General features: G+C 58.1%; 1 protein-coding gene and 2 long non-coding RNA genes across 3 annotated transcripts in view; 1 reads left to right on the top strand and 2 right to left on the bottom strand.

Annotated features, from left to right (window-relative positions):
- The window catches only part of LOC127464729 (protein phosphatase 1 regulatory subunit 37-like), a 29,163-nt gene that overhangs the window by 5,386 nt on the left and 1,146 nt on the right, over positions 1-22,631 (top strand). Inside the window, 11 exon segments of the mRNA XM_051775195.1 lie at positions 397-497; positions 4,462-4,581; positions 7,155-7,305; positions 9,501-9,656; positions 10,997-11,109; positions 12,266-12,407; positions 16,224-16,390; positions 17,701-18,152; positions 18,154-18,253; positions 18,255-18,468; positions 20,539-20,627. Of these exon segments, the coding sequence (XP_051631155.1) occupies positions 397-497; positions 4,462-4,581; positions 7,155-7,305; positions 9,501-9,656; positions 10,997-11,109; positions 12,266-12,407; positions 16,224-16,390; positions 17,701-18,152; positions 18,154-18,253; positions 18,255-18,468; positions 20,539-20,621 (1,799 nt within the window). The 3' untranslated portion in view covers positions 20,622-20,627.
- On the bottom strand, positions 3,002-4,021 carry LOC127464730 (uncharacterized). The gene is made up of 3 exons (XR_007901552.1): positions 3,899-4,021; positions 3,181-3,241; positions 3,002-3,106 (listed from the first exon to the last, which is right to left on the bottom strand). It is a non-coding gene; the product is annotated as an uncharacterized LOC127464730 (long non-coding RNA).
- On the bottom strand, positions 3,517-3,841 carry LOC127464731 (uncharacterized). Its single transcript, XR_007901553.1, has 2 exons — positions 3,711-3,841; positions 3,517-3,602 (listed from the first exon to the last, which is right to left on the bottom strand). It is a non-coding gene; the product is annotated as an uncharacterized LOC127464731 (long non-coding RNA).

Below are 22,631 nucleotides of genomic sequence, written 5' to 3'. Positions count from 1 at the left end.
ATTCCCAAATCCCTCCCTCATTCTTTCATTCCCAGAATCCCTTCCCTCATTCCCTCATTCCCAAATCCCTCATTCCCTCATTCCCTCATTCCCAAATCCCTCATTCCCTCATTCCCTCATTCCCAAATCCCTCCCTCATTCCCTCATTCCCTCATTCCCTCATTCCCTCATTCCCTCATTCCCAGAATCCCTTCCCTCATTCCCAGAATCCTTCCCTCATTCCCTCATTCCCTCATTCCCAGAATCCTTTCCCTCATTCCCAGAATCTCTTTCCTCATTCCCTCATTCCCTCATTCCCTCATTCCCAGAATCCCTCCCTCATTCCCTCATTCCCCCATTCCCCCATTCCCAAATCCCTCCCCCATTCCCTCATTCCCGTCTCCGGGTGTTTTCCAGGGGAAAAGTTGGATTTCCGCTCCTGTGAGGCCCTCGAGGAGGTTTTCAAGCGGCTCCAGTTCAAACTGGTGGACCTGGAACAGACCAGTCTGGACGAGGACGTGAGTGGCACAGTCCCAGTTCCGTCCCAGTTCCATCCCAGTTCCGTCCCAGTTCCGTCCCAGTTCCATCCCAGTTCCTTCCCAGTTCCGTCCCAGTCCCATCCCAGTCCCATCCCAGTTCCATCCCAGTTCCTTCCCAGTTCCTTCCCAGTTCCGTCCCAGTTCCATCCCAGTCCCATCCCAGTTCCTTCCCAGTTCCGTCCCAGTTCCGTCCCAGTTCCGTCCCAGTTCCTTCCCAGTTCCATCCCAGTTCCGTCCCAGTTCCATCCCAGTTCCTTCCCAGTTCCATCCCAGTCCCGTCCCAGTTCCGTCTCAGTTCCATCCCAGTTCCATCCCATCCCATTCCCAGTCCCAGTTCCATCCCTGTTCCATCCCATTCCCAGTTCCATCCCAGTTCCATCCCAGTCCCATCCCAGTTCCGTCCCAGTTCCGTCCCAGTTCCTTCCCAGTTCCATCCCAGTCCCATCCCAGTCCCATCCCAGTCCCATCCCAGTTCCATCCCAGTCCCATTCCATTCCCAGTCCCAGTTCCATCCCAGTTCCATCCCAGTTCCTTCCCAGTCCCATTCCCAGTCCCATCCCATTCCAGTCCCAGTCCCATCCCTGTTCCATCCCAGTCCCAGTCCCATCCCAGTCCCAGTCCCAGTCCCATTTCCAGTCTCATTCCCAATCCCTTTTCCCCCAATCCCTCCAGAATTCCCACTTTTCCTCACCCAGGATCCTCCTCCTCCTCCAATCCCTTTTCCCCCAATCCCTCCAGAATTCCCACTTTTCCTCTTGGATCCTCCTCTTCCTCCAATCCCTTTCCCCCCAATCCCTCCAACATTCCCACTTTTCCTCTTGGATCCTCCTCCTCCTCCAATCCCTTTTCCCCCAATCCCTCCAACATTCCCACTTTTCCTCACCCAGGATCCTCCTCCTCCTCCAATCCCTTTTCCCGCAGTCCCTCCAACATTCCCACTTTTCCAGGGCTTGAGTTCTCCTCCTCCTCCAATCCCTTTTCCTCCCAATCCCTCCAGAATTCCCACTTTTCCAGGACCCAGGGCCTGGATTTTCCTCCTCCTCCTCCTTCAGTCCCTTTTCCTCCCAATCCCTCCAGAATTCCCACTTTTCCTCACCCAGGATCCTCCTCCTCCTCCAATCCCTTTCCCCAATCCCTCCAACATTCCCACTTTTCCAGGACCTGGATCCTTCTCCTCCTCCAATCCCTTTTCCCCCAATCCCTCCAGAATTCCCACTTTTCCTCCTGGATCCAGATCCTCCTCCTCCTCCAATCCCTTTTCCCCCAATCCCTCCAGAATTCCCACTTTTCCTGGGCCTGGATCCTCCTCCTCCTCCAATCCCTTTTCCCCCAATCCCTCCAGCATTCCCACTTTTCCTCACCCAGGATCCTCCTCCTCCTCCAATCCCTTTTCCCCCCAATCCCTCCAACATTCCCACTTTTCCTCTTGGATCCTCCTCCTCCTCCTCCAATCCCTTTTCCCCCAATCCCTCCAGAATTCCCACTTTTCCTCCAGGACCCAGATTCTCCTTCTCCAATCCCTTTTCCCCCAGTCCCTCCAACATTCCCACTTTTCCAGGGCCTGGATTCTCCTCCTCCTCCAGTCCCTCTTCCCCCAATCCCTCCAGAATTCCCACTTTTCCTCACCCAGGATCCTCCTCCTCCTCCAATCCCTTTTCCCCCCAATCCCTCCAGAATTCCCACTTTTCCTCTTGGATCCTCCTCCTCCTCCAATCCCTTTTCCCCCAATCCCTCCAACATTCCCACTTTTCCTCCTGGACTTGGATCCTCCTCCTCCTCCAATCCCTCTTCCTCCCAGTCCCTCCAGAATTCCCACTTTTCCAGGGCCTGGATCCTCCTCCTCCTCCAATCCCTTTCTCCCAATCCCTCCAACATTCCCACTTTTCCTCCTGGATCCAGATCCTCCTCCTCCTCCAATCCCTTTCCCCCAATCCCTCCAGAATTCCCACTTTTCCTCCTGGATCCAGATCCTCCTCCTCCTCCAATCCCTTTCCCCCAATCCCTCCAGAATTCCCACTTTTCCTCCTGGATCCAGATCCTCCTCCTCCTCCAATCCCTTTCCCCCCAATCCCTCCAGAATTCCCACTTTTCCTCTTGGATTCTCCTCCTCCTCCAATCCCTTTTCCCCCCAATCCCTCCAACATTCCCACTTTTCCTCACCCAGGATCCTCCTCCTCCTCCAATCCCTTCCCCCCAATCCCTCCAGAATTCCCACTTTTCCTCACCCAGGGCCCAAATTCCCTCCATTCCCTGGAGTCCTGTTCCTTCCCTGCTCTCCTCCAGCTTTTCCAGGTCTCTCCACATTTTTTTTTTCCAGGAGCCTCCAGGGATTCTGTGGCTGCCCAAACCCCTCATTAGCTCGTTAACTCGTTCCCTAATTCCCTAATTAAGGAGGAGGGGCCGGGAACGCGTCCGGCTCTTCCCGCCCTTTCACTCCTCACCCCCTCCCCACCTGCTTTTCCCACTTCTTTCCCAATCCTTTGGGATTATTGGGAATTTTGAGGCCTCAATTCCTGCTTTTCCCACTTTTATCCCCAATCTCGTTGGGTTATTTGGAATTTTCAGGCCTCAATTCCTGCTTTTCTCACCTTTTTTCCCCCTTTTTTCCCCAATCTCATTGGATTATTTGGAATTTTGAGGCCTCAATTCCTGCTTTTCCCACTTTTTTCCCCAATCTCATTGGATTATTTGGAATTTTCAGGCCTCAATTCCTGCCTTTCCCACTTTTTTTTCCCAGCCTGAACTCCCGTTTTTCCCATTTTTTCCCACCTTTTTTTCCCATATTTAACTCCTGTTTTTCCCATTATTTTTCCCACTTTTTTTTCCCAGCCTCAGTTCCTTTTTTTCCCCCCCTGAACTCCTGCTTTTCCCATTTTTTTCCCACCTTTTTTTCCCATATTTAACTCCTCTTTTTCCCATTGTTTTTCCCATCTTTTTTCCCCACTCCTGTTGGATTTTTGGGATCCCTTTCCCTGCTTCCCCCCCGCCTCAATTCCCATTTTCCCCCTTTTTTTCCCCCTCTGATCAGATTATTCCCCAACTCTTCCCCTGCTTCCTCCCCTGCCTCAATTCCTGCTTTTCCCCCTTTTCCCCCCATATTTAACTCCTGTTTTTCCCCCTTTTTCCCCACTCCTGTTGGATTTTTGGGATCCCTTTCCCTTCTTCCCCCCCCCTCAATTCCTGTTTTCCCACTTTTTTCCCCCATATTTAACTCCTGTTTTTCCCCCCTTTTTCCCCATCCCTGTTGGATTTTTGGCATCCCTTTCCCTTCCTCCCCCCCCCGCCTCAATTCCTGCTTTTCCCACCTTTTTTTTCCTCTTTTTTCCCCAGTCTCATTAGATTATGTGGAATTTTCAGGCCTCAATTCCTGCTTTTCCCACCTTTTTATCCCCAGTCTCATTGGATTATTGGGAATTTTGAGGCCTCAATTTCTGCTTTTCCCACTTTTTTCCCCAATCTCATTGGATTATTTGGAATTTTCAGGCCTCAATTCCTGCCTTTCCCACTTTTTTTCCCCATATTTAACTCCTGTTTTTTTCCCCATCCCTGTTGGATTTTTGGCATCCCTTTCCCTTCCTCCCCCCCCGCCTCAATTCCCATTTTCCCCCCTTTTTCCCCCCACTCCTGTTGGATTCCTGGCACTCAGCAACCCCTCCTGCTGATCCCATCCCCTTCCCATTCTCCCCAACACCGGGAATCCTCCCACATCCCATTTTTTCCCCCCTTTTTTCCCCCTTTTTCCCATTTTTCCCATTTTTCCCCTCTCTCTCCTTCCGGAACATCCCCGGAGGGGGGTCCCACAAATCCCCCTCTGGATTTCCCCGGAGCTGCAGCAGCAGCTCCTTCAGCTGAACCCCTCAATCCCCCATCCCCTACCACCCCTCTGGGGCTCCGGGGGCGCTCCCAGCCCTCCGGAATTCCCGCTTTTCCCGCTTTTCCCAAGGGAGCGTCGGCGCTCTTCGACATGATCGAGTACTACGAGTCGGCCACGCACCTCAACATCTCCCTCAACAAGCACATCGGCACCCGCGGCTGGCAGGCGGCTGCCCACATGATGAGGAAGGTCTGTGACCCCCCCTTCCCGGTGTTCCCGGTGTTCCCAGTGTTCCCAGTGTTCCCAGTTCCCTCTGGAACCCCCCGGGAGCCGGATGAGCCTCTCCAGAGGTGCCGGGGTTGGGCTCGTCCTTCTGGAAACCCACCCGGCTCCCAAAGGAAAACCACCCCCTTCCCACCTCCCCCAACATCTCCAGGAGCTCCCAGAAGGTTTGGTGACCCCTTCCCAGTGTTCCCAGTGTTCCCAGTGTTCCCAGTTCCCTCTGGAATCCTCTGGGAGCCGGATGAGCCTCTCCGAAGGCGCCGGGGTTGGGCTCGTCCTTCTGGAAACCCACCCGGCTCCCAAAGGAAAATCACCCCCTTCCCACCTTCCATGAGCTCCCAGAAGGTTTGGTGACCCATTCCCAGTGTTCCCGGTGTTCCCAGTGCTCCCAGTGTTCCCAGTTCCCTCTGGAACCCCCCCGGGATCCGGCTGAGCCTCTCCAGAGGCAGGAAAATCCAGCCCTTCCCACGTGTCCCGGCGCGCTCGTGCCGATCCCGGCAGGAAAAGGGCGCTCGTTAGTGTGTCATTAGCGTCCGGGCTCCGGGCTGCTAATTAACCTTTGAGGCCGGATGAGGAGTTAATTATCCCAACGGGGTTAATTAGCCTGACTCTGGGAACGCCCCGGGAGCCCCAATTAAGCTCCTGCTGCTCCTGCTCATCCCACATCCCGGGAGAGTTCCCCATTCCAGGGGGAAGCCAAGGAGGGGATGGAGTTTGGATTTGTGGGATAAATCCGGCCGGGAAGGAGCTGGAATTGGGAATCTTGGGGGTTTGGGGGAGTCTCTGGAGCACGGGAAACAGGGAGTGAGGCGGAGGGAGAGCTCGAGGGAGGGATCTCGGGGTTCGGCCGGTGCCAGGGGTGGATGTGGGGCATTCCCAGAGCCTGGATCCAGGCCCATCCTGAGGGATCCAGGCCCATCCCGAGGGATCCAGGCCCATCCTGAGGGATCCAGGTCCATCCCGAGGGATCCAGGCTCATCCCGAGGGATCCAGGCTCATCCTGAGGGATCCAGGCCCATCCTGAGGGATCCAGGCCCATCCCGAGGGATCCAAACCCATCCTGAGGGTTCTGAGGGGATGGATTGGAGCTCATCCCAAGGGATCCAGGCCCATCCCGAGGGATCCAAACCCATCCTGAGGGATCAAAGCCCATCCCGAGGGATCCAGGCCCATCCTGAGGGATCCAGGCCCATCCTGAGGGATCCAGGCCCATCCCGAGGGATCCAGCCTCATCCTGAGGGATCCAGGCCCATCCTGAGGGATCCAGGCCCATCCCGAGGGATCCAGGCCCATCCTGAGGGATCCAGGCCCATCCCGAGGGATCCAGGCTCATCCTGAGGGATCCAGGCCCATCCCGAGGGATCCAGGCCCATCCCAATGGATCCAGGCCCATCCCGAGGGATCCAGGCCCATCCCGAGGGATCCAAACCCATCCCAAGGGATCCAGGCCCATCCCGAGGGATCCAGGCCCATCCTGAGGGATCCAAGCCCATCCTGAGGGATCCAGGCCCATCCCAATGGATCCCAGGGGATGGATCCAAGCCCATCCTGAGGGTTCTGAGGGGATGGATCCAAACCCATCCTGAGGGATCCAGGCCCATCCCAATGGATCCCAGGGGATGGATCCAGGCCCATCCTGAGGGACCCAAACCCATCCTGAGGGATCCAAGCCCCTCCTGACAGATCCAATCCCATCCCAATGGATCCTAGGGGATGGATCCAAGCCCATCCTGAGGGATCCAAACCCATCCCAATGAATCCAGGCCCATCCTGAGGGGTCTGAGGGGATGGATCCAAGCCCATCCTGATGGATCCAAGCCCCTCCTGACAGATCCAGTCCCATCCCAATGGATCCCAGGGGATGGATCCAAGCCCATCCTGAGGGATCCAATCCCATCCCAATGGATCCAATCCCATCCTGAGGGATCCAAACCCCTCCTGACAGATCCAATCCCATCCCAATGGATCCAATCCCACCCCGAGGGCTCCAACCCCATCCCCACATCCCCACATTCCCAACCCCACCCCGCCGGCTCCCCGGGACCTGCTCCGCGCCGGCGGGTGCGTTTTTCCCGTTTTTCCCATTCCCATTCCCATTTTTCCCGCTCCCATTCCCGTTTTCCCGTTCCCATTCCCATTTTTCCCGCTCCCATTCCCGTTTTCCCCGCTCCCATTCCCGTTTTCCCGTTCCCATTCCCATTTTTCCCGCTCCCATTCCCGTTTTCCCCGCTCCCATTCCCGTTTTCCCGTTCCCATTCCCATTTTTCCCGCTCCCATTCCCGTTTTTCCCGCTCCCATTCCCGTTTTTCCCGCTCCCATTCCCGTTTTTCCCGTTCCCATTTTTCCCGTTCCCATTCCCATGTTTCCCGCTCCCATTCCCGTTTTTCCCGTTCCCATTCCCGTTTTTCCCGCTCCCATTCCCGTTTTTCCCGCTCCCATTCCCGTTTTCCCCGCTCCCATTCCCGTTTTCCCCGTTCCCATTCCCGTTTTTCCCGCTCCCATTCCCATTTTCCCCGCTCCCATTCCCGTTTTTCCCCCAGGCCAGCTGCCTGCAGTGCCTGGAGGCCCGGAACACGCCGCTGCCCGACGCCGCCGCCCCCTTCGTGGCCCGGGCCCTGCGGATCAGCAGCAGCCTCACCGTCCTCCACCTGGAGAACGCCGCGCTCTCCGGACGGCCCCTCATGCTCCTGGGTGAGTCCCGGAATTCCCAGATCCATTGGAATCCAGGGGCGGCATTCCCGAGTCGGCGGGAACGGGTTTTACTGGGAATTGTTGGAGTTTGGTTGTCCCATTTGGGATTTTGGGTGTTGTGGAGCACCTGGAGAAGGTGACGCTCTCCAGATGGCCCCTCATGCTCCTGGGTGAGTCCCGGAATTCCCGGAATTCCCTGGGATCTGAGGATGGCATTCCCGAGTCGGCGGGAACGGGTTTTACTGGGAATTCTTGGAGTTTGGTTGTCCCTTTTGGGATTTTGGGTGTTGTGGAGCACCTGGAGAAGGTGATGCTCTCAGGCAGGCCCCTCATGCTCCTGGGTGAGTCCCGGAATTCCCAGATTCCCTGGGATCCGGGGGCGGCATTCCTGAGTCGGCGGGAATGGGTTTTACTGGGTTTTGGGGGATTTGTTGGATTTGAGTTATCCCCTTTGGGATTTTGGGTGTTGTGGAGAAGGTGACGCTCTCCAGACAACCCCTCATGCTCCTGGGTGAGTCCCGGAATTCCCAGATTCCCTGGGATCCGAGGGCGGCATTCCCGAGTCAGTGGGAACGGGTTTTACTGGGAATTCTTGGAGTTTGGTTGTCCCTTTTGGGATTTTGGGTGTTGTGGAGCACCTGGAGAAGGTGATGCTCTCAGGCAGGCCCCTCATGCTCCTGGGTGAGTCCCGGAATTCCCAGATTCCCTGGGATCCGGGGGCGGCATTCCTGAGTCGGCGGGAATGGGTTTTACTGGGTTTTGGGGGATTTGTTGGATTTGAGTTATCCCCTTTGGGATTTTGGGTGTTGTGGAGAAGGTGACGCTCTCCAGACAACCCCTCATGCTCCTGGGTGAGTCCCGGAATTCCCAGATTCCCTGGGATCCGAGGGCGGCATTCCCGAGTCAGTGGGAACGGGTTTGTTGGGGTTTTATTGGATTTGAGTTGTCCCCTTTGGGATTTTGGGTGTTGTGGAGAAGGTGACGCTCTCCGGGCGGCCCCTCGTGCTCCTGGGTGAGTCCCGGAATTCCTGGAATTCCCTGGGATCCGGGGGCGGCATTCCCGAGTTGGCAGGAATGGGTTTTACTGGGAATTCTTGGAGTTTGGTTGTCCCTTTTGGGATTTTGGGTGTTGTGGAGAAGGTGACGCTCTCCAGACGGCCCCTCATGCTCCTGGGTGAGTCCCGGAATTCCTGGAATTCCCTGGGATCCGGGGGCAGCATTCCCGAGTCAGCGGGAACGGGTTTGTTGGGGTTTTGGGGGATTTGAGTTGTCCCCTTTGGGATTTTGGGTGTTGTGGAGCACCTGGAGAAGGTGACGCTCTCCAGACAACCCCTCGTGCTCCTGGGTGAGTCCCGGAATTCCCAGATTCCCTGGAATCCAGGGGCAGCATTCCCGAGTCGGCGGGAATGGGTTTTACTGGGAATTCTTGGAGTTTGGTTGTCCCATTTGGGATTTTGGGTGTTGTGGAGCACATGGAGAAGGTGACGCTCTCCGGCAGGCCCCTCATGCTCCTGGGTGAGTCCCGGAATTCCTGGAATTCCCTGGGATCTGAGGGCGGCATTCCCGAGTCGGCGGGAACGGGTTTGTTGGGTTTTTATTGGATTTGAGTTATCCCATTTGGGATTTTGGGTGTTGTGGAGCACCTGGAGAAGGTGACGCTCTCCAGACGGCCCCTCATGCTCCTGGGTGAGTCCCGGAATTCCCAAAATTCCCTGGAATCTGAGGGCACCATTCCCGAGTCGGCGGGAACGGGTTTGTTGGGGTTTTGTTGGATTTGAGTTATCCCCTTTGGGATTTTGGAATTGCGGGACACAGCTGGAATTGTGGGATATGGATGGAACTGTGGGACACAGCTGGAATTGTGGGACACAGCTGGAATTGCAGGATATGGATGGAATTGCAGGACAGCTGGAATTGTGGAACAAAGCTGGAATTGTGGGACACAGGAGGAATTTTGGGACACAGCTGGAATTGTGGGATATGGATGGAATTGGGGGACACAGCTGGAATTGGGGGACACAACTCGAATTGTGGGACACACCTGTAATTCCAGGACACACCTGTAATTCCAGGACACACCTGTAATTCCAGGACACACCTGTAATTCCGGGACCCCCCTGGAACTTCAAACCCCCCCCTGTTCTTTCCCAGTCTCTGTTTTTCCACGTTTTTTTTCCCCCCTCCCCGTTTTGCAGCCACGGCGCTGAAGCTGAACACGGCCCTGCGCGAGCTCTACCTGGCCGACAACAAGCTCAACGGGCTGCAGGACTCGGCCCAGCTGGGCAACCTCCTCAAGTTCAACTGCTCCCTCCACATCCTGGACCTCCGCAACAACCACCTCCTGGACTCCGGTCGGGAATTCTCCCCCCCGCCGGGATCCCGGGATGGGGTCGGGAAGGGCTGGAAAACAAAAAACAACCAACCCTGTGGGGGTTCAGAGGGAGGGTTGGGGGGTTTGGGGGTTCAGAGGGAGGGTTGGGGGGTTTGGGGTGTTTTGCTCAGGGGGTTTGGGTGTGTCCTGGGTGGGGTTTTGCCCTGGAGAGGTCGAATCCAGCCCTGGAATGGGGAGGGGGGGGGGGGATGATCCCAACCCGGAGAGGCAGCCCGGGGGGATTGTCTGGGAAGGGGGGTGGAGGGGGAGGATCCATCTCTGACCCTCAGTCCAGGCAGGAATGGGCTGGGAATGTCCTGGGAATGGTGGAGGATCCATTTCCAGCCCCTCAATCCAGGCAGGAATGATCTGGGAAGGGGGATGGAAGGGGGAGGATCCATCTCTGACCCTCAATCCAGGCAGGAATGGGCTGGGAATGTCCTGGGAATGGTGGAGGATCCTTTTCTGACTCTCAGTCCAGGCAGGAATGGGCTGGGAATGTCCTGGGAATGGTGGAGGATCCATCTCTGACCCTCAATCCAGGGAGGAATGGATTGGGAATGTCCTGGGAATGGTAGAGGATCCATCAGTCCTGTGGGGAATGATCTGGGAAGGGGTTTGGAGCATCTCCAGCTCCTCAATCCAGGCAGGAATGGGCTGGGAATGTCCTGGGAATGGTGGAGGATCCATCAATCCAGGCAGGAATGATCTGGGAAGGGGTTTGGAGCAGAGGATCCACCTCCAGCCCCTCAATCCAGGCAGGAATGGGCTGGGAAGGGGTTTGGAGCAGAGGATCCATCTCTGACCCTCAATCCAGGCAGGAATGTTCTGGGAAGGGGAATGGAGGGGGAAGGATCCATTTCCAGCCCCTCAATCCAGGCAGGAATGATCTGGGAATGGTTTTGGAGCAGAGGATCCACCTCCAGCCCCTCAATCCAGGCAGGAATGATCTGGGAAGGGGTTTGGAGCAGAGGATCCACCTCCAGCCCCTCAATCCAGGCAGGAATGTTCTGGGAAGGGGGTTGGAGCAGAGGATCCACCTCCAGCCCCTCCCCATCCAGCTCCCGGCCGATCCCAACTTCCCGCCATTCCCACTCCTCCTCCAGCTCCTTCCCGGGGTTTATTCCCTTCTCCAACGACTCCCACCCACCACTAATTAACTCTCCACCCCCAGCACTAATTAATTTTCCCTCCCAAGAGGACAAAGGGGGACGGAACCCGGGCTGGATTTTTGGGGAATGCTGCCGGATCCACCCGGATTCCCGGCGGATTCCCGACGGATTCCCGGAGCATTCCCTGATTCCCGGGCTCTTTTCCCAGGCCTGGCCTACATCTGTGAGGGGCTGAAGGAGCAGAGGAAGGGGCTGCTCACCCTGGTGCTGTGGAACAACCAGCTCACCCACACCGGCATGGCCTACCTGGGCATGACCCTGGTGAGCATTCCCGGGATTTCCCGCCCGGAGAGACGCCCCTTTCCCGGCATTCCCGGGGGGACCCATCCCTCCTCCACTTCTGGGGCAATCCCAGGGGTTGATCCCACTGTTTTTTCCTCTGGATCCCCTTCCAGGGGTTGATCCCACTGGTTTTCCCTTTGGATCTCCTTCCATGGGTCAATCCTGGAGTCAATCCCACTGGTTTTCCCTCTGGATCCCCTTCCAGGGGTTGATCCCACTGTTTTTCCCTCTGGATCCCCTTCCACGGGTCAATCCAGGGGTTGATCCCACTGTTTTTCCCTCTGGATCCCCTTCCATGCCTCCAAGGAGTCAATCCCGCTGGTTTTCCTTCTGGATCCCCTTCCACGGGTCAATCCTGGGGTTGATCCCACTGGTTTTCCCTCTGGATCCCCTTCCATGGCCCCTGGAGTCAATCCCACTGGTTTTCCGTCTGGATCTCCCTCCCTGCTCCAATCCTGGAGTCAATCCCACTGTTTTTCCCTCTGGATCCCCTTCTGTGGGTCGATCCCAAGACTGACCCCGCTGTTTTCCCCCCTGGATCCCCTTCCCTGCTCCAATCCCGGGACTGATCCCACTGCTTCTCCCCCTGGATCCCCTTCCATGGGTTCATCCCACTGTTTTCCCCCCTGGATCCCCTTCCCTGCTCCAATCCCGGGGTTCATCCTGCTGTTTCTCCCCCTGGATCCCCTTCCCTGCTCCAATCCCGAGGCTGATCCCACTGTTTCTCCCCCTGGATCCCCTTCCCTGGGTTGATCCCGAGTCTGATCCCGCTGTTTCTCCCCCTGGATCCCCTTCCATGGGTTGATCCCACTGGTTTTCTTTCTGGATCCCCTTCCAGGGGTCAATCCAGGGGTTGATCCCGCTGTTTCTCCCCCTGGCTCCCCTTCCCTGGGTCGATCCCGGTGCTGATCCCGCTGTTTCTCCCCCTGGATCCCCTTCCATGGGTTCATCCCACTGTTTTCCCCCCTGGCTCCCCTTCCCTGCTCCAATCCCGGGGCTGATCCCGCTGTTTCTCCCCCTGGATCCCCTTCCAGGGGTCAATCCAGGGGTTGATCCCGCTGATTCTCCCCCTGGATCCCCTTCCCTGCTCCAATCCCGGGGCTGATCCCGCTGTTTCTGCCCCCGGCCCCCCCAGCCCCACACGCAGAGCCTGGAGACGCTGAACCTGGGCCACAATCCCGTGGGGAACGAGGGCGTGCGGAACCTCAAGAACGGGCTCATCGGGAACCGCTCCGTGCTGCGCCTCGGCCTCGCCTCCACCAAGCTCACCTGCGAGGGTGAGACCCCGGGGGGGGGGGACACCATTCCCGGGGTTCGGGGCCGCCCCGGGGGCACTCGGGGCACGGGGGGGCTGCCTGGGGCAGGGGGAGGGTGGGTTGGTCCTGGAGAACCTGGTTTGGTCCAGGAGAACTTGGTTTGGTCCAGGGGAACCTGGTTTGGTCCTGGAGAAGGTGGGTTGGTCCAGGAGAACCTGGTTTGGTCCAGGAGAAGGTGGTTTGGTCCTGGAGAACTTGGTTTGGTCCTGGAGAAACCTGGTTTGGTCCTGGAGAACCTGGTTTGGTCCTGGAGAACCTGGTTTGGTCCTGGAGAAGGTGGGTTGGTCCTGGAGAAGGTGGGTTGGTCCAGGAGAACCTGGTTTGGTCCAGGAGAACTTGGTTTGGTCCTGGAGAACTTGGTTTGGTCCTGGAGAACCTGGGTTGGTCCTGGAGAAACCTGGTTTGGTCCTGGAGAAGGTGGGTTGGTCCTGGAGATCCTGGTTTGGTCCTGGAGAACCTGGGTTGGTCCAGGAGAACCTGGTTTGGTCCTGGAGAAGTTGGTTTGGTCCTGGAGAACTTGGTTTGGTCCAGGAGAAGTTGGTTTGGTCCAGGAGAACTTGGTTTGGTCCTGGAGAACTTGGTTTGGTCCAGGAGAACCTGGGTTGGTCCTGGAGAAACCTGGTTTGGTCCTGGAGAAGGTGGGTTGGTCCTGGAGATCCTGGTTTGGTCCTGGAGAAGGTGGGTTGGTCCAGGAGAACCTGGTTTGGTCCAGGAGAAGGTGGTTTGGTCCTGGAGAACTTGGTTTGGTCCTGGAGAACTTGGTTTGGTCCAGGAGAACCTGGGTTGGTCCTGGAGAACCTGGGTTGGTCCTGGAGAACCTGGGTTGGTCCTGGAGAAGGTGGGTTGGTCCAGGAGAACCTGGTTTGGTCCTGGAGAAGGTGGGTTGGTCCTGGAGAACCTGGTTTGGTCCTGGAGAACCTGGTTTGGTCCTGGAGAAGGTGGGTTGGTCCTGGAGAACCTGGTTTGGTCCTGGAGAACCTGGTTTGGTCCTGGAGAAGGTGGGTTGGTCCTGGAGAACCTGGTTTGGTCCTGGAGAAGGTGGGTTGGTCCTGGAGATCCTGGTTTGGTCCAGGAGAACCTGGTTTGGTCCTGGAGAAGGTGGTTTGGTCCAGGAGAAGGTGGTTTGGTCCTGGAGAAGTTGGTTTGGTCCTGGAGAACCTGGTTTGGTCCTGGAGAAGTTGGTTTGGTCCTGGAGAACCTGGGTTGGTCCAGGAGAACTTGGTTTGGTCCTGGAGAACCTGGGTTGGTCCTGGAGAAGGTGGTTTGGTCCTGGAGAACTTGGTTTGGTCCTGGAGATCCTGGTTTGGTCCTGGAGAACTTGGTTTGGTCCTGGAGAACCTGGTTTGGTCCAGGAGAACTTGGTTTGGTCCTGGAGAACCTGGGTTGGTCCAGGAGAACTTGGTTTGGTCCTGGAGAACCTGGGTTGGTCCTGGAGAAGGTGGTTTGGTCCAGGGGAACCTGGTTTGGTCCTGGAGAAGGTGGTTTGGTCCAGGAGAACTTGGTTTGGTCCTGGAGAACCTGGTTTGGTCCTGGAGAAGTTGGTTTGGTCCAGGGGAACCTGGTTTGGTCCTGGAGAACCTGGGTTGGTCCTGGAGAAGGTGGGTTGGTCCTGGAGAACCTGGGTTGATCCAGGAGAACCTGGTTTGGTCCTGGAGAAGGTGCTTTGGTCCAGGAGAAGGTGGTTTGGTCCAGGATAACCTGGTTTGGTCCAGGAGAACCTGGTTTTGTCCTGGAGAACCTGGTTTGGTCCTGGAGAAGTTGGGTTGGTCCAGGAGAACCTGGTTTGGTCCAGGAGAACCTGGTTTGGTCCAGGAGAAGGTGGGTTGGTCCTGGAGATCCTGGTTTGGTCCTGGAGAACCTGGTTTGGTCCTGGAGAACCTGGTTTGGTCCTGGAGAAGTTGGGTTGGTCCAGGATAACCTGGTTTGGTCCAGGAGAAGGTGGGTTGGTCCTGGAGAACCTGGTTTGGTCCTGGAGAACCTGGTTTGGTCCTGGAGAAGGTGGGTTGGTCCAGGAGAACCTGGTTTGGTCCTGGAGAACCTGGTTTGGTCCAGGATAACCTGGTTTGGTCCTGGAGAACCTGGGTTGGTCCAGGAGAACCTGGGTTGGTCCAGTGGTCCCATCCCTGGGATCTCTCCCAAACCCCACTGGTGTCCCCACTGCTGTCCCCACTGTTGTCCCCTGTTGTCCCCCCAGGGGCAGTGACCCCAGCAGTTCCTGGTGGCCCCATTGTTGTCCTGGTGGCCCCATTGTTGTCCTGGTGGCCCCATTGTTGTCCTGGTGACCCCAGCAGTTCCTGGTGGCCCCATTGTTGTCCTGGTGGCCCCATTGTTGTCCTGGTGGCCCCAGCAGTTCCTGGTGGTCCCCATTGGTGTCCTGGTGGCCCCATTGTTGTCCTGGTGGCCCCAGCAGTTCCTGGTGGCCCCAGCAGTTCCTGGTGGTCCCATTGGTGTCCTGGTGGTCCCCAGCAGTGTCCTGGTGGCCCCATTATTATCCTGCTGGTCCCCATTGTTGTCCTGGTGGCCCCATTATTGTCCTGGTGACCCCACTGTTGTCCCCACCATTGTCCCCCCCAACAGGGGCGGTGGCGGTGGCCCCAGCAGTTCCTGGTGGTCCCCATTGGTGTCCTGGTGGCCCCATTGTTGTCCTGGTGGCCCCAGCAGTTCCTGGTGGCCCCAGCAGTTCCTGGTGGTCCCATTGGTGTCCTGGTGGCCCCAGCAGTGTCCTGGTGGCCCCATTGTTGTCCTGGTGGCCCCACTGTTGTCCTGGTGGCCCCATTATTGTCCTGGTGGCCCCAGCAGTTCCTGGTGGCCCCATTGTTGTCCTGGTGGCCCCATTGTTGTCCTGGTGGTCCCCAGCAGTGTCCTGGTGGCCCCATTGTTGTCCTGGTGGTCCCCAGCAGTGTCCTGGTGGCCCCATTATTATCCTGCTGGTCCCCATTGTTGTCCTGGTGGCCCCATTATTGTCCTGGTGACCCCACTGTTGTCCCCACCATTGTCCCCCCCAACAGGGGCGGTGGCGGTGGCCCCAGCAGTGTCCTGGTGGTCCCCAGCAGTTCCTGGTGGCCCCAGCAGTGTCCTGGTGGCCCCATTGTTGTCCTGGTGGCCCCATTGTTGTCCTGGTGGCCCCAGCAGTTCCTGGTGGCCCCATTGTTGTCCTGGTGGCCCCAGCAGTGTCCTGATGGCCCCAGCAGTTCCTAGTGGCCCCATTGTTGTCCTGGTGGCCCCCAGCAGTTCCTGGTGGCCCCATTGGTGTCCTGGTGGCCCCATTGTTGTCCTGGTGGCCCCAGCAGTTCCTGGTGGCCCCAGCAGTTCCTGGTGGCCCCATTGGTGTCCTGGTGGCCCCATTATTGTCCTGGTGGCCCCAGCAGTGTCCTGGTGGCCCCATTGTTGTCCTGGTGGCCCCATTGTTGTCCTGGTGGCCCCATTATTGTCCTGGTGGCTCCAGCAGTTCCTGGTGGCCCCAGCAGTTCCTGGTGGCCGCATTGTTGTCCTGGTGGCCCCAGCAGTTCCTGGTGGCCCCACTGTTGTCCTGGTGGCCCCATTATTGTCCTGGTGGCCCCATTATTGTCCTGGTGTCCCCACTGTTGCCCCCACCCTTGTCCCCCAACAGGGGCGGTGGCGGTGACCCCAGCAGTTCCTGGTGGCCCCATTGTTGTCCTGGTGGCCCCAGCAGTTCCTGGTGGCCCCATTGTTGTCCTGGTGGCCCCAGCAGTTCCTGGTGGCCCCATTATTGTCCTGGTGTCCCACTGTTGCCCCCACCCTTGTCCCCCCCAACAGGGGCGGTGGCGGTGGCCGAGTTCATCGCCGAGAGCCCGCGGCTGCTGCGCCTGGACCTGCGGGAGAACGAGATCAAGACGGGCGGGCTCATGGCCCTGTCCCTCGCCCTCAAGGTCAACCACTCCCTGCTGCGCCTCGACCTCGACCGCGAGCCCAAGAAGGAGTCGGTGGGTGCCGGAATTCCGGAGCCTCCCGGGCCCGGAAAACGTTTCCCGAGGCCCGGCCCCGTCCCGTTGTTCCTTCAACAGCCTCCCCCCTTTTTTTTATTTTTGGGATTGTTGGATCTTGTTGGGTCTTGTTGGATGATCCCAGCCCACCCCAAGCAGGAGAAGGTTGTCCCTGGAGGGGGAATTTCAGCTCTCCGGGGGCTTTCCCCGGATTTTGGATGGAATTGGTCCCGCCCCGGGGGGTTTGATCCCGGATTTTGGGCAGGGTGGGATAATCCGGCTCCTTCCCGGCCCCCACGGCTCAGTTCCAGGGTTCTCCTTTCCCAATCCCCCCCTGCTCCCATTCCCGCTCTTCCGAGCACGGAGCAGCCCCCGGGGTGGGAATCCCTGGGAGTAGATGGAAGAGGGAGAATCCCTCGGGAAATTTGGGTTGTTCCATTATCAGCCATGTCTTGAGGATCCCTTGGGATGGAATTCCTGCCCCTCCTGGGGTGGGAATCCCTGGGAGAAGATGGAAGAGGGAGAATCCCTCGGGAAATTTGGGTTGTTCCTTCACCAACCACGTCCTGAGGAACCCCAAGGATGGAATTCCTGCTCCTTGGAATGTGGAGCAGCCCCTGGGATGGGAATCCCTGGAGTAGATGGAAGAGGGAGAATCCCTCGGGAAATTTGGGTTGTTCCTTCCTCAACCACGTCTTGAGGAACCCCAAGGATGGAATTCCCACACTTTGGAATGTGGAGCAACCCCTGGGATGGGAATCCCTGGGAGTAGATGGAAGAGGGAGAATCCCTCGGGAAATTTGGGTTATTCCATTATCAGCCATGTCTTGAGGATCCCTTGGGATGGAATTCCTGCCCCTCCTGGGGTGGGAATCCCTGGGAGAAGATGGAAGAGGGAGAATCCCTCGGGAAATTTGGGTTGTTCCTTCACCAACTACATCCTGAGGATCCCTTGGGATGGAAGAGGGAGAATCCCTCGGGAAACTCCATCCTTGGGTTGTTCCTTCACCAACCACACCTTGAGGATCCCTTGGGATGGAAGAGGGAGAATCCCTTGGGAAATTTGGGTTGTTCCTTCACCAACCACGTCCTGAGGATCCCTTGGGATGGAAGAGGGAGAATCCCTTGGGTTGTTCCTTCCTCAACCTCGTCCTGAGGAACCTCCAAGGATCCAAGGGTGGGGAAGTGGTTCAGATCCCTCAGGGATTAGGGTGGGAATTCCCCCCTCCAACGGGGGAAAAGGGAGCCCCCTGGGGTCATTCCCAACCATTCCAAGGCTTCCTCTTCCCTCCCCACCTTTTCCCCCGCAGGTGAAGAGCTTCATCGAGACCCAGAAGGCCCTTCTGGCCGAGATCCAGAACGGCTGCAAGCGGAACTTCGTCCTGGCCAGGGAGAAGGAGGAGCAGGAGCAGCAGCTGCAGCACTCGGCCTCCATGCCCGAGATCGCCGGCGCCGACCCGGGAAACCGGGACGGCGGCGCCCGGCAGGATCCGGAGGGTCCAGAGGGTCAGGAGGAGGATGAAGAGGAGGAGGAGGAGGAGGAGGAGGAGGAGGAGGAGGAGGAGGAGGAGGAGGAGGCCCTGGCGGCCGAGGAGAACGGGGGGGACGCCCGGGCGGGCGGGGGGGGACGTTTCGGACTCCGGCTCGGACACGGACGGCGACGCCGACCCCGAGGACCCGCGGGGACGACCCCCCGCTCCCCCGCGGCCGCCGGACCGGCCCTTCCCGACTCCCCTTCCCCGGGAAGCTCCGGCCGCTGCCCACACCAACACCTCGCCGGGTCACCAGAGGAGGATCTCGGTGTCCAGCCCCGGCAGAGGCCGCAAGGTCTTCGTGGTGACGCGCGTGGAGCCCCTGCCCGAGGCGGGGCGAGGAGGGGGGGGACGACGCCGGGGGCTGCCTCCCGGCCCCTCCGGAGAACGGGGCCGTCCCCCAGGGCTCCGAGCCGGGGTCGTCGTGCGGGAGCCCGGCCCGGGACGCTCCGCTGCTCAACGGGCTCAAGGCGGATTTCGCCCGGGCGCTGCCGGAGGCGGCCCCGGAAAACGAGGGGAAAGGCGGGAGCTGCGGCGCCGAGCACGGTGAGGGGGGGGAGATCCCCCCTCTGAGGGGTGAGGGGGGGGAGATCCCACCAATTCCTGAGGGATCTGAGCCTTGGGATCCCCAATTTTTGAGGGATCAGAGCCCTGAGACCCCCAATTCCTGGGATGAGAGCCCTGAGACCCCCAATTCCTGAGGATTCCCAACTTTGAGACCCCCAAATCCTGGGATGAGAGCCCTGAGACCCCCAATTCCTGAGGGATCTGAGCCTTGAGACCCCAAATTCCTGAGGATTCCCAGCACTGAGACCCCAGTTCCTGGGATGAGAGCCCTGAGACCCCCAATTCCTGAGGGATCCAATTCCTGAGACCCCAAATTCCTGAGGGATCTGAGCCCTGAGACCCCCAAATCCTGAGGGATCCAATTCCTGAGGGGCTGAGACCCCCAAATCCTGAGGGATCAGAGCCCTGAGACTCCCAATTTTTGAGGGATAAGAGCCCTGAGACCCCCAATTCCTGAGGGATCCAATTCCTGCATTCCCCAATTCCTGAGGGATCAGAGCCTTGAGACCCCCAAATCCTCAGGGATCTGAGCCCTGAGACCCCCAAATCCTGAGGGATCTGAGACCCCCAATTCCTGAGGGATCCAATTCCTGAGGGGGCTGAGACCCCCAAATCCTGAGGGATCTGAACCCTGAGACCCCAAATCCTGAGGATTCCAATTCCTGAGGGATCCAAGCCCTGAGACCCCAAATCCTGAGGGATCTGAGACCCCCAAATCCTGAGGGATCCAATTCCTGAGGGATCTGAGACCCCCAAATCCTGAGGGATCTGAGCCCTGAGACCCCCAATTCCTGAGGATTCCAATTCCTGAGGGATCCAATTCCTGAGACCCCAATTCCTGAGGGATCCAAGTTTTTTTTCCTGGGATGAGTTTGAACCCAAAGTGGATCTCCCAGAGCTTTTCCTGAGGGAATTTGGCTGGGAAAGGTGGGAAAAGCCGGGAACGAGGCTGGGAAAGGCAGGAAAAGGAGGGAATGTGGCTGGGAAAGACGGGAAAAGCTGGAAACGAGGCTGGGAAAGGCGGGAATTGCCGGGAACGAGGCTGGGAAAGGCGGGAAAAGCCAGGAATGAGGGTGGGAAAAGGCAAGAAAAGGCAGGAATGAGGCTGGGAAAAGGCAGGAAAAGCCGGGAATGAGGCTGGGGAAAGGCGGGAAAAGCCGGGAATGAGGGTGGGAAAAGGCAGGAATGAGGCTGGGAAAGGTGGGAATTGCCAGGAATGAGGCTGGGAAAGGCAGGAAAAGCCAGGAATGAGGCTGGGAAAAGGCAGGAACGAGGCTGGGAAAGGCAGGAAAAGCCGGGGAAGAGGCTGGGAAAAGGCAGGAACTAGGCTGGGAAAGGCAGGAATTGCCAGGAATGAGGCTGGGAAAGGTGGGAAAAGCCAGGAATGAGGCTGGGAAAGGTGGGAAAAGCCAGGAATGAGGCTGGGAAAGGCAGGAAAAGGAGGGAATGTGGCCGGGAAAAGGCAGGAACGAGGCTGGGAAAGGCAGGAAAAGGAGGGAATGTGGCTGGGAAAGGCGGGAAAAGCCAGGAATGAGGGTGGGAAAAGGAGGGAATGAGGCTGGGAAAGGCGGGAATTGCCAGGAACGAGGCTGAGAAAGGCAGGAAAAGGTGGGAATGAGACTGGGAAAAGGCAGGAATTGCCGGGAACGAGGCTGGGAAAGGCAGGAAAAGGCGGGAATGGGGCTGGAAAAGGTGAGAATGAGGCTGGGAAAGGCGGGAAAAGCTGGAAATGAGACTGGGAAAGGTGGGAAAAGCCGGGAATGAGGCTGGGAAAGGTGGGAAAAGCCAGGAATGAGGCTGGGAAAGGCAGGAAAAGGAGGGAATGTGGCCGGGAAAAGGCAGGAACGAGGCTGGGAAAGGCAGGAATTGCCAGGAACGAGGCTGGGAAAAGGCAGGAACAAGGCTGGGAAAGGCGGGAAAAGCTGGGAACGAGGCTGGGAAAGGCAGGAAAAGGCAGGAATGAGTCTGGGAAAGGCAGGAAAAGGCAAGAATGTGTCTGGAAAAGGCAGGAAAACATGGGAGTGACGCTGCATCCGTGTATCCCGGCAGAGCTGAGCTGCTCCAAGGACGAGCAGGAGCTGGAGGAGCTGCTCCTGGAGGCCAGTCGGGATGCGGGGCAGGAGCCGCTCTGAGCGCAGGTGAGAGCGGGAGCCAGGCTGGGAAAACCCCCGGAATTCCAGCCGGGAATGCCCCCCCGGGGCCGCTCCCTACCCTTCCTCCCGCGGGATCTCCCTTTTCCTCCTTGTAATTCCCAGAATTCCAACCGAATTCCTCAGGGGGAGGGGGAGGGGGATAAAAGGGTTCTTTGGGGGGAAAAAAAAAAAATCGTGGGTTGTTTCCCGGTTTTCCCGCCCTGAGGTTTCGGGAAGGGCTGGAGGGAGCAGGGGGCGGATCCCAGAGCTTTGTCTTCCCTTCTCCCGCCCCGGGAAGGGCCATTCCCGCATCATTCCCACCTCATTCCCAGCTTCATTCCCAGTGCCATTCCTGCCTCATTCCCAGCACCATTCCCACCTCATTCCCACCTCATTCCTGCCTCGTTCCCACCTCATTCCCAGCCTCATTCCCAGCTTCATTCCCAGTGCCATTCCCAGCACCATTCCCACCTCATTCCCGCCTCATTCCCAGCACCATTCCTTCCTCATTCCCAGCACCATTCCTGCCTCATTCCCACCTCATTCCCACCTCATTCCCAGCGCCATTCCCACCTCATTCCCGCCTCATTCCTTCCTCATTCCCAGCACCATTCCTGCCTCATTCCCAGCACCATTCCTGCCTCATTCCCGCTTCATTCCTTCCTCATTCCCAGCACCATTCCTTCCTCATTCCCACCTCATTCCCACCTCACTCCCAGCTTCATTCCCAGTGCCATTCCCAGCACCATTCCCACCTCATTCCCGCCTCATTCCCAGCACCATTCCTTCCTCATTCCCAGCACCATTCCTGCCTCATTCCCACCTCATTCCCGCCTCATTCCCAGCACCATTCCCACCTCATTCCCAGCACCATTCCTGCCTCATTCCCAGCACCATTCCCGCTTCATTCCCGCTTCATTCCTGCCTCATTCCCACCTCATTCCCACCTCATTCCCAGCACCATTCCCACCTCATTCCCGCCTCATTCCCCCCTCATTCCCGCCTCATTCCCGCCGGGATCTGCTGACCACGCCCTGCAGGGATCCAGGGAGCACCCCAGGGAATCCCAGGAGCGGGAGAGGCCGGGAATTCCCCCCTCATTCCCACCTCATTCCCCCCTCATTCCTGCCTCATTCCCCCCTCATTCCCACCTCATTCCCACCTCATTCCCACCTAATTCCTGCCTCATTCCCAGCACCATTCCCACCTCATTCCCGCCTCATTCTCTCCTCATTCCCAGCACCATTCCTGCCTCATTCCCAGCACCATTCCTGCCTCATTCCCACCTCATTCCTTCCTCATTCCCAGCACCATTCCTTCCTCATTCCCAGCGCCATTCCTGCCTCATTCCCACCCCATTCCCACCTCATTCCCAGTACCATTCCTGCCTCATTCCCGCCTCATTCCCACCTTATTCCCAGCACCATTCCCGCCTCATTCCCCCCTCATTCCCACCTCATTCCTGCCTCATTCCCACCTCATTCCTGCCTCGTTCCCGCCTCATTCCCGCCTCATTCCCGCCTCATTCCTGCCTCATTCCCCCCTCATTCCTGCCTCATTCCCGCCTCATTCCCACCTCATTCCTGCCTCATTCCCCCCGGGATCTGCTGGCCACACCCTGCAGGGATCCAAGGAGCACCCCAGGGAATCCCAGGAGCGGGAGAGGCCGGGAATTCCCCCCTCATTCCCACTCCCTCATTCCCACCTCATTCCCACCTCATTCCCACCTCATTCCCAGCACCATTCCCACCTCATTCCCACCTCATTCCCACCTCGTTCCCTCCTCATTCCCACCTCATTCCCACCTCGTTCCCTCCTCATTCCCACCTCATTCCCACCTCATTCCCAGTGCCATTCCCCCCTCATTCCCCCCTCATTCCCCCCTCATTCCCACCTCATTCCCACCTCGTTCCCTCCTCATTCCCCCCTCATTCCCGCCTCATTCCCAGCACCATTCCCCCCTCATTCCTGCCTCATTCCCACCTCATTCCCACCTCATTCCCGCCTTAT

Source organism: Manacus candei, unplaced genomic scaffold (assembly GCF_025592945.1).
Source record: "Manacus candei isolate 608988 ecotype Guabito, Panama unplaced genomic scaffold, ASM2559294v1 h1tg000263l, whole genome shotgun sequence".
Lineage (NCBI taxonomy): Eukaryota > Metazoa > Chordata > Aves > Passeriformes > Pipridae > Manacus > Manacus candei.
The sequence above is the reverse complement of the archived record's forward strand: the minus strand, read 5'-3'. Positions and strand labels throughout refer to the sequence as shown.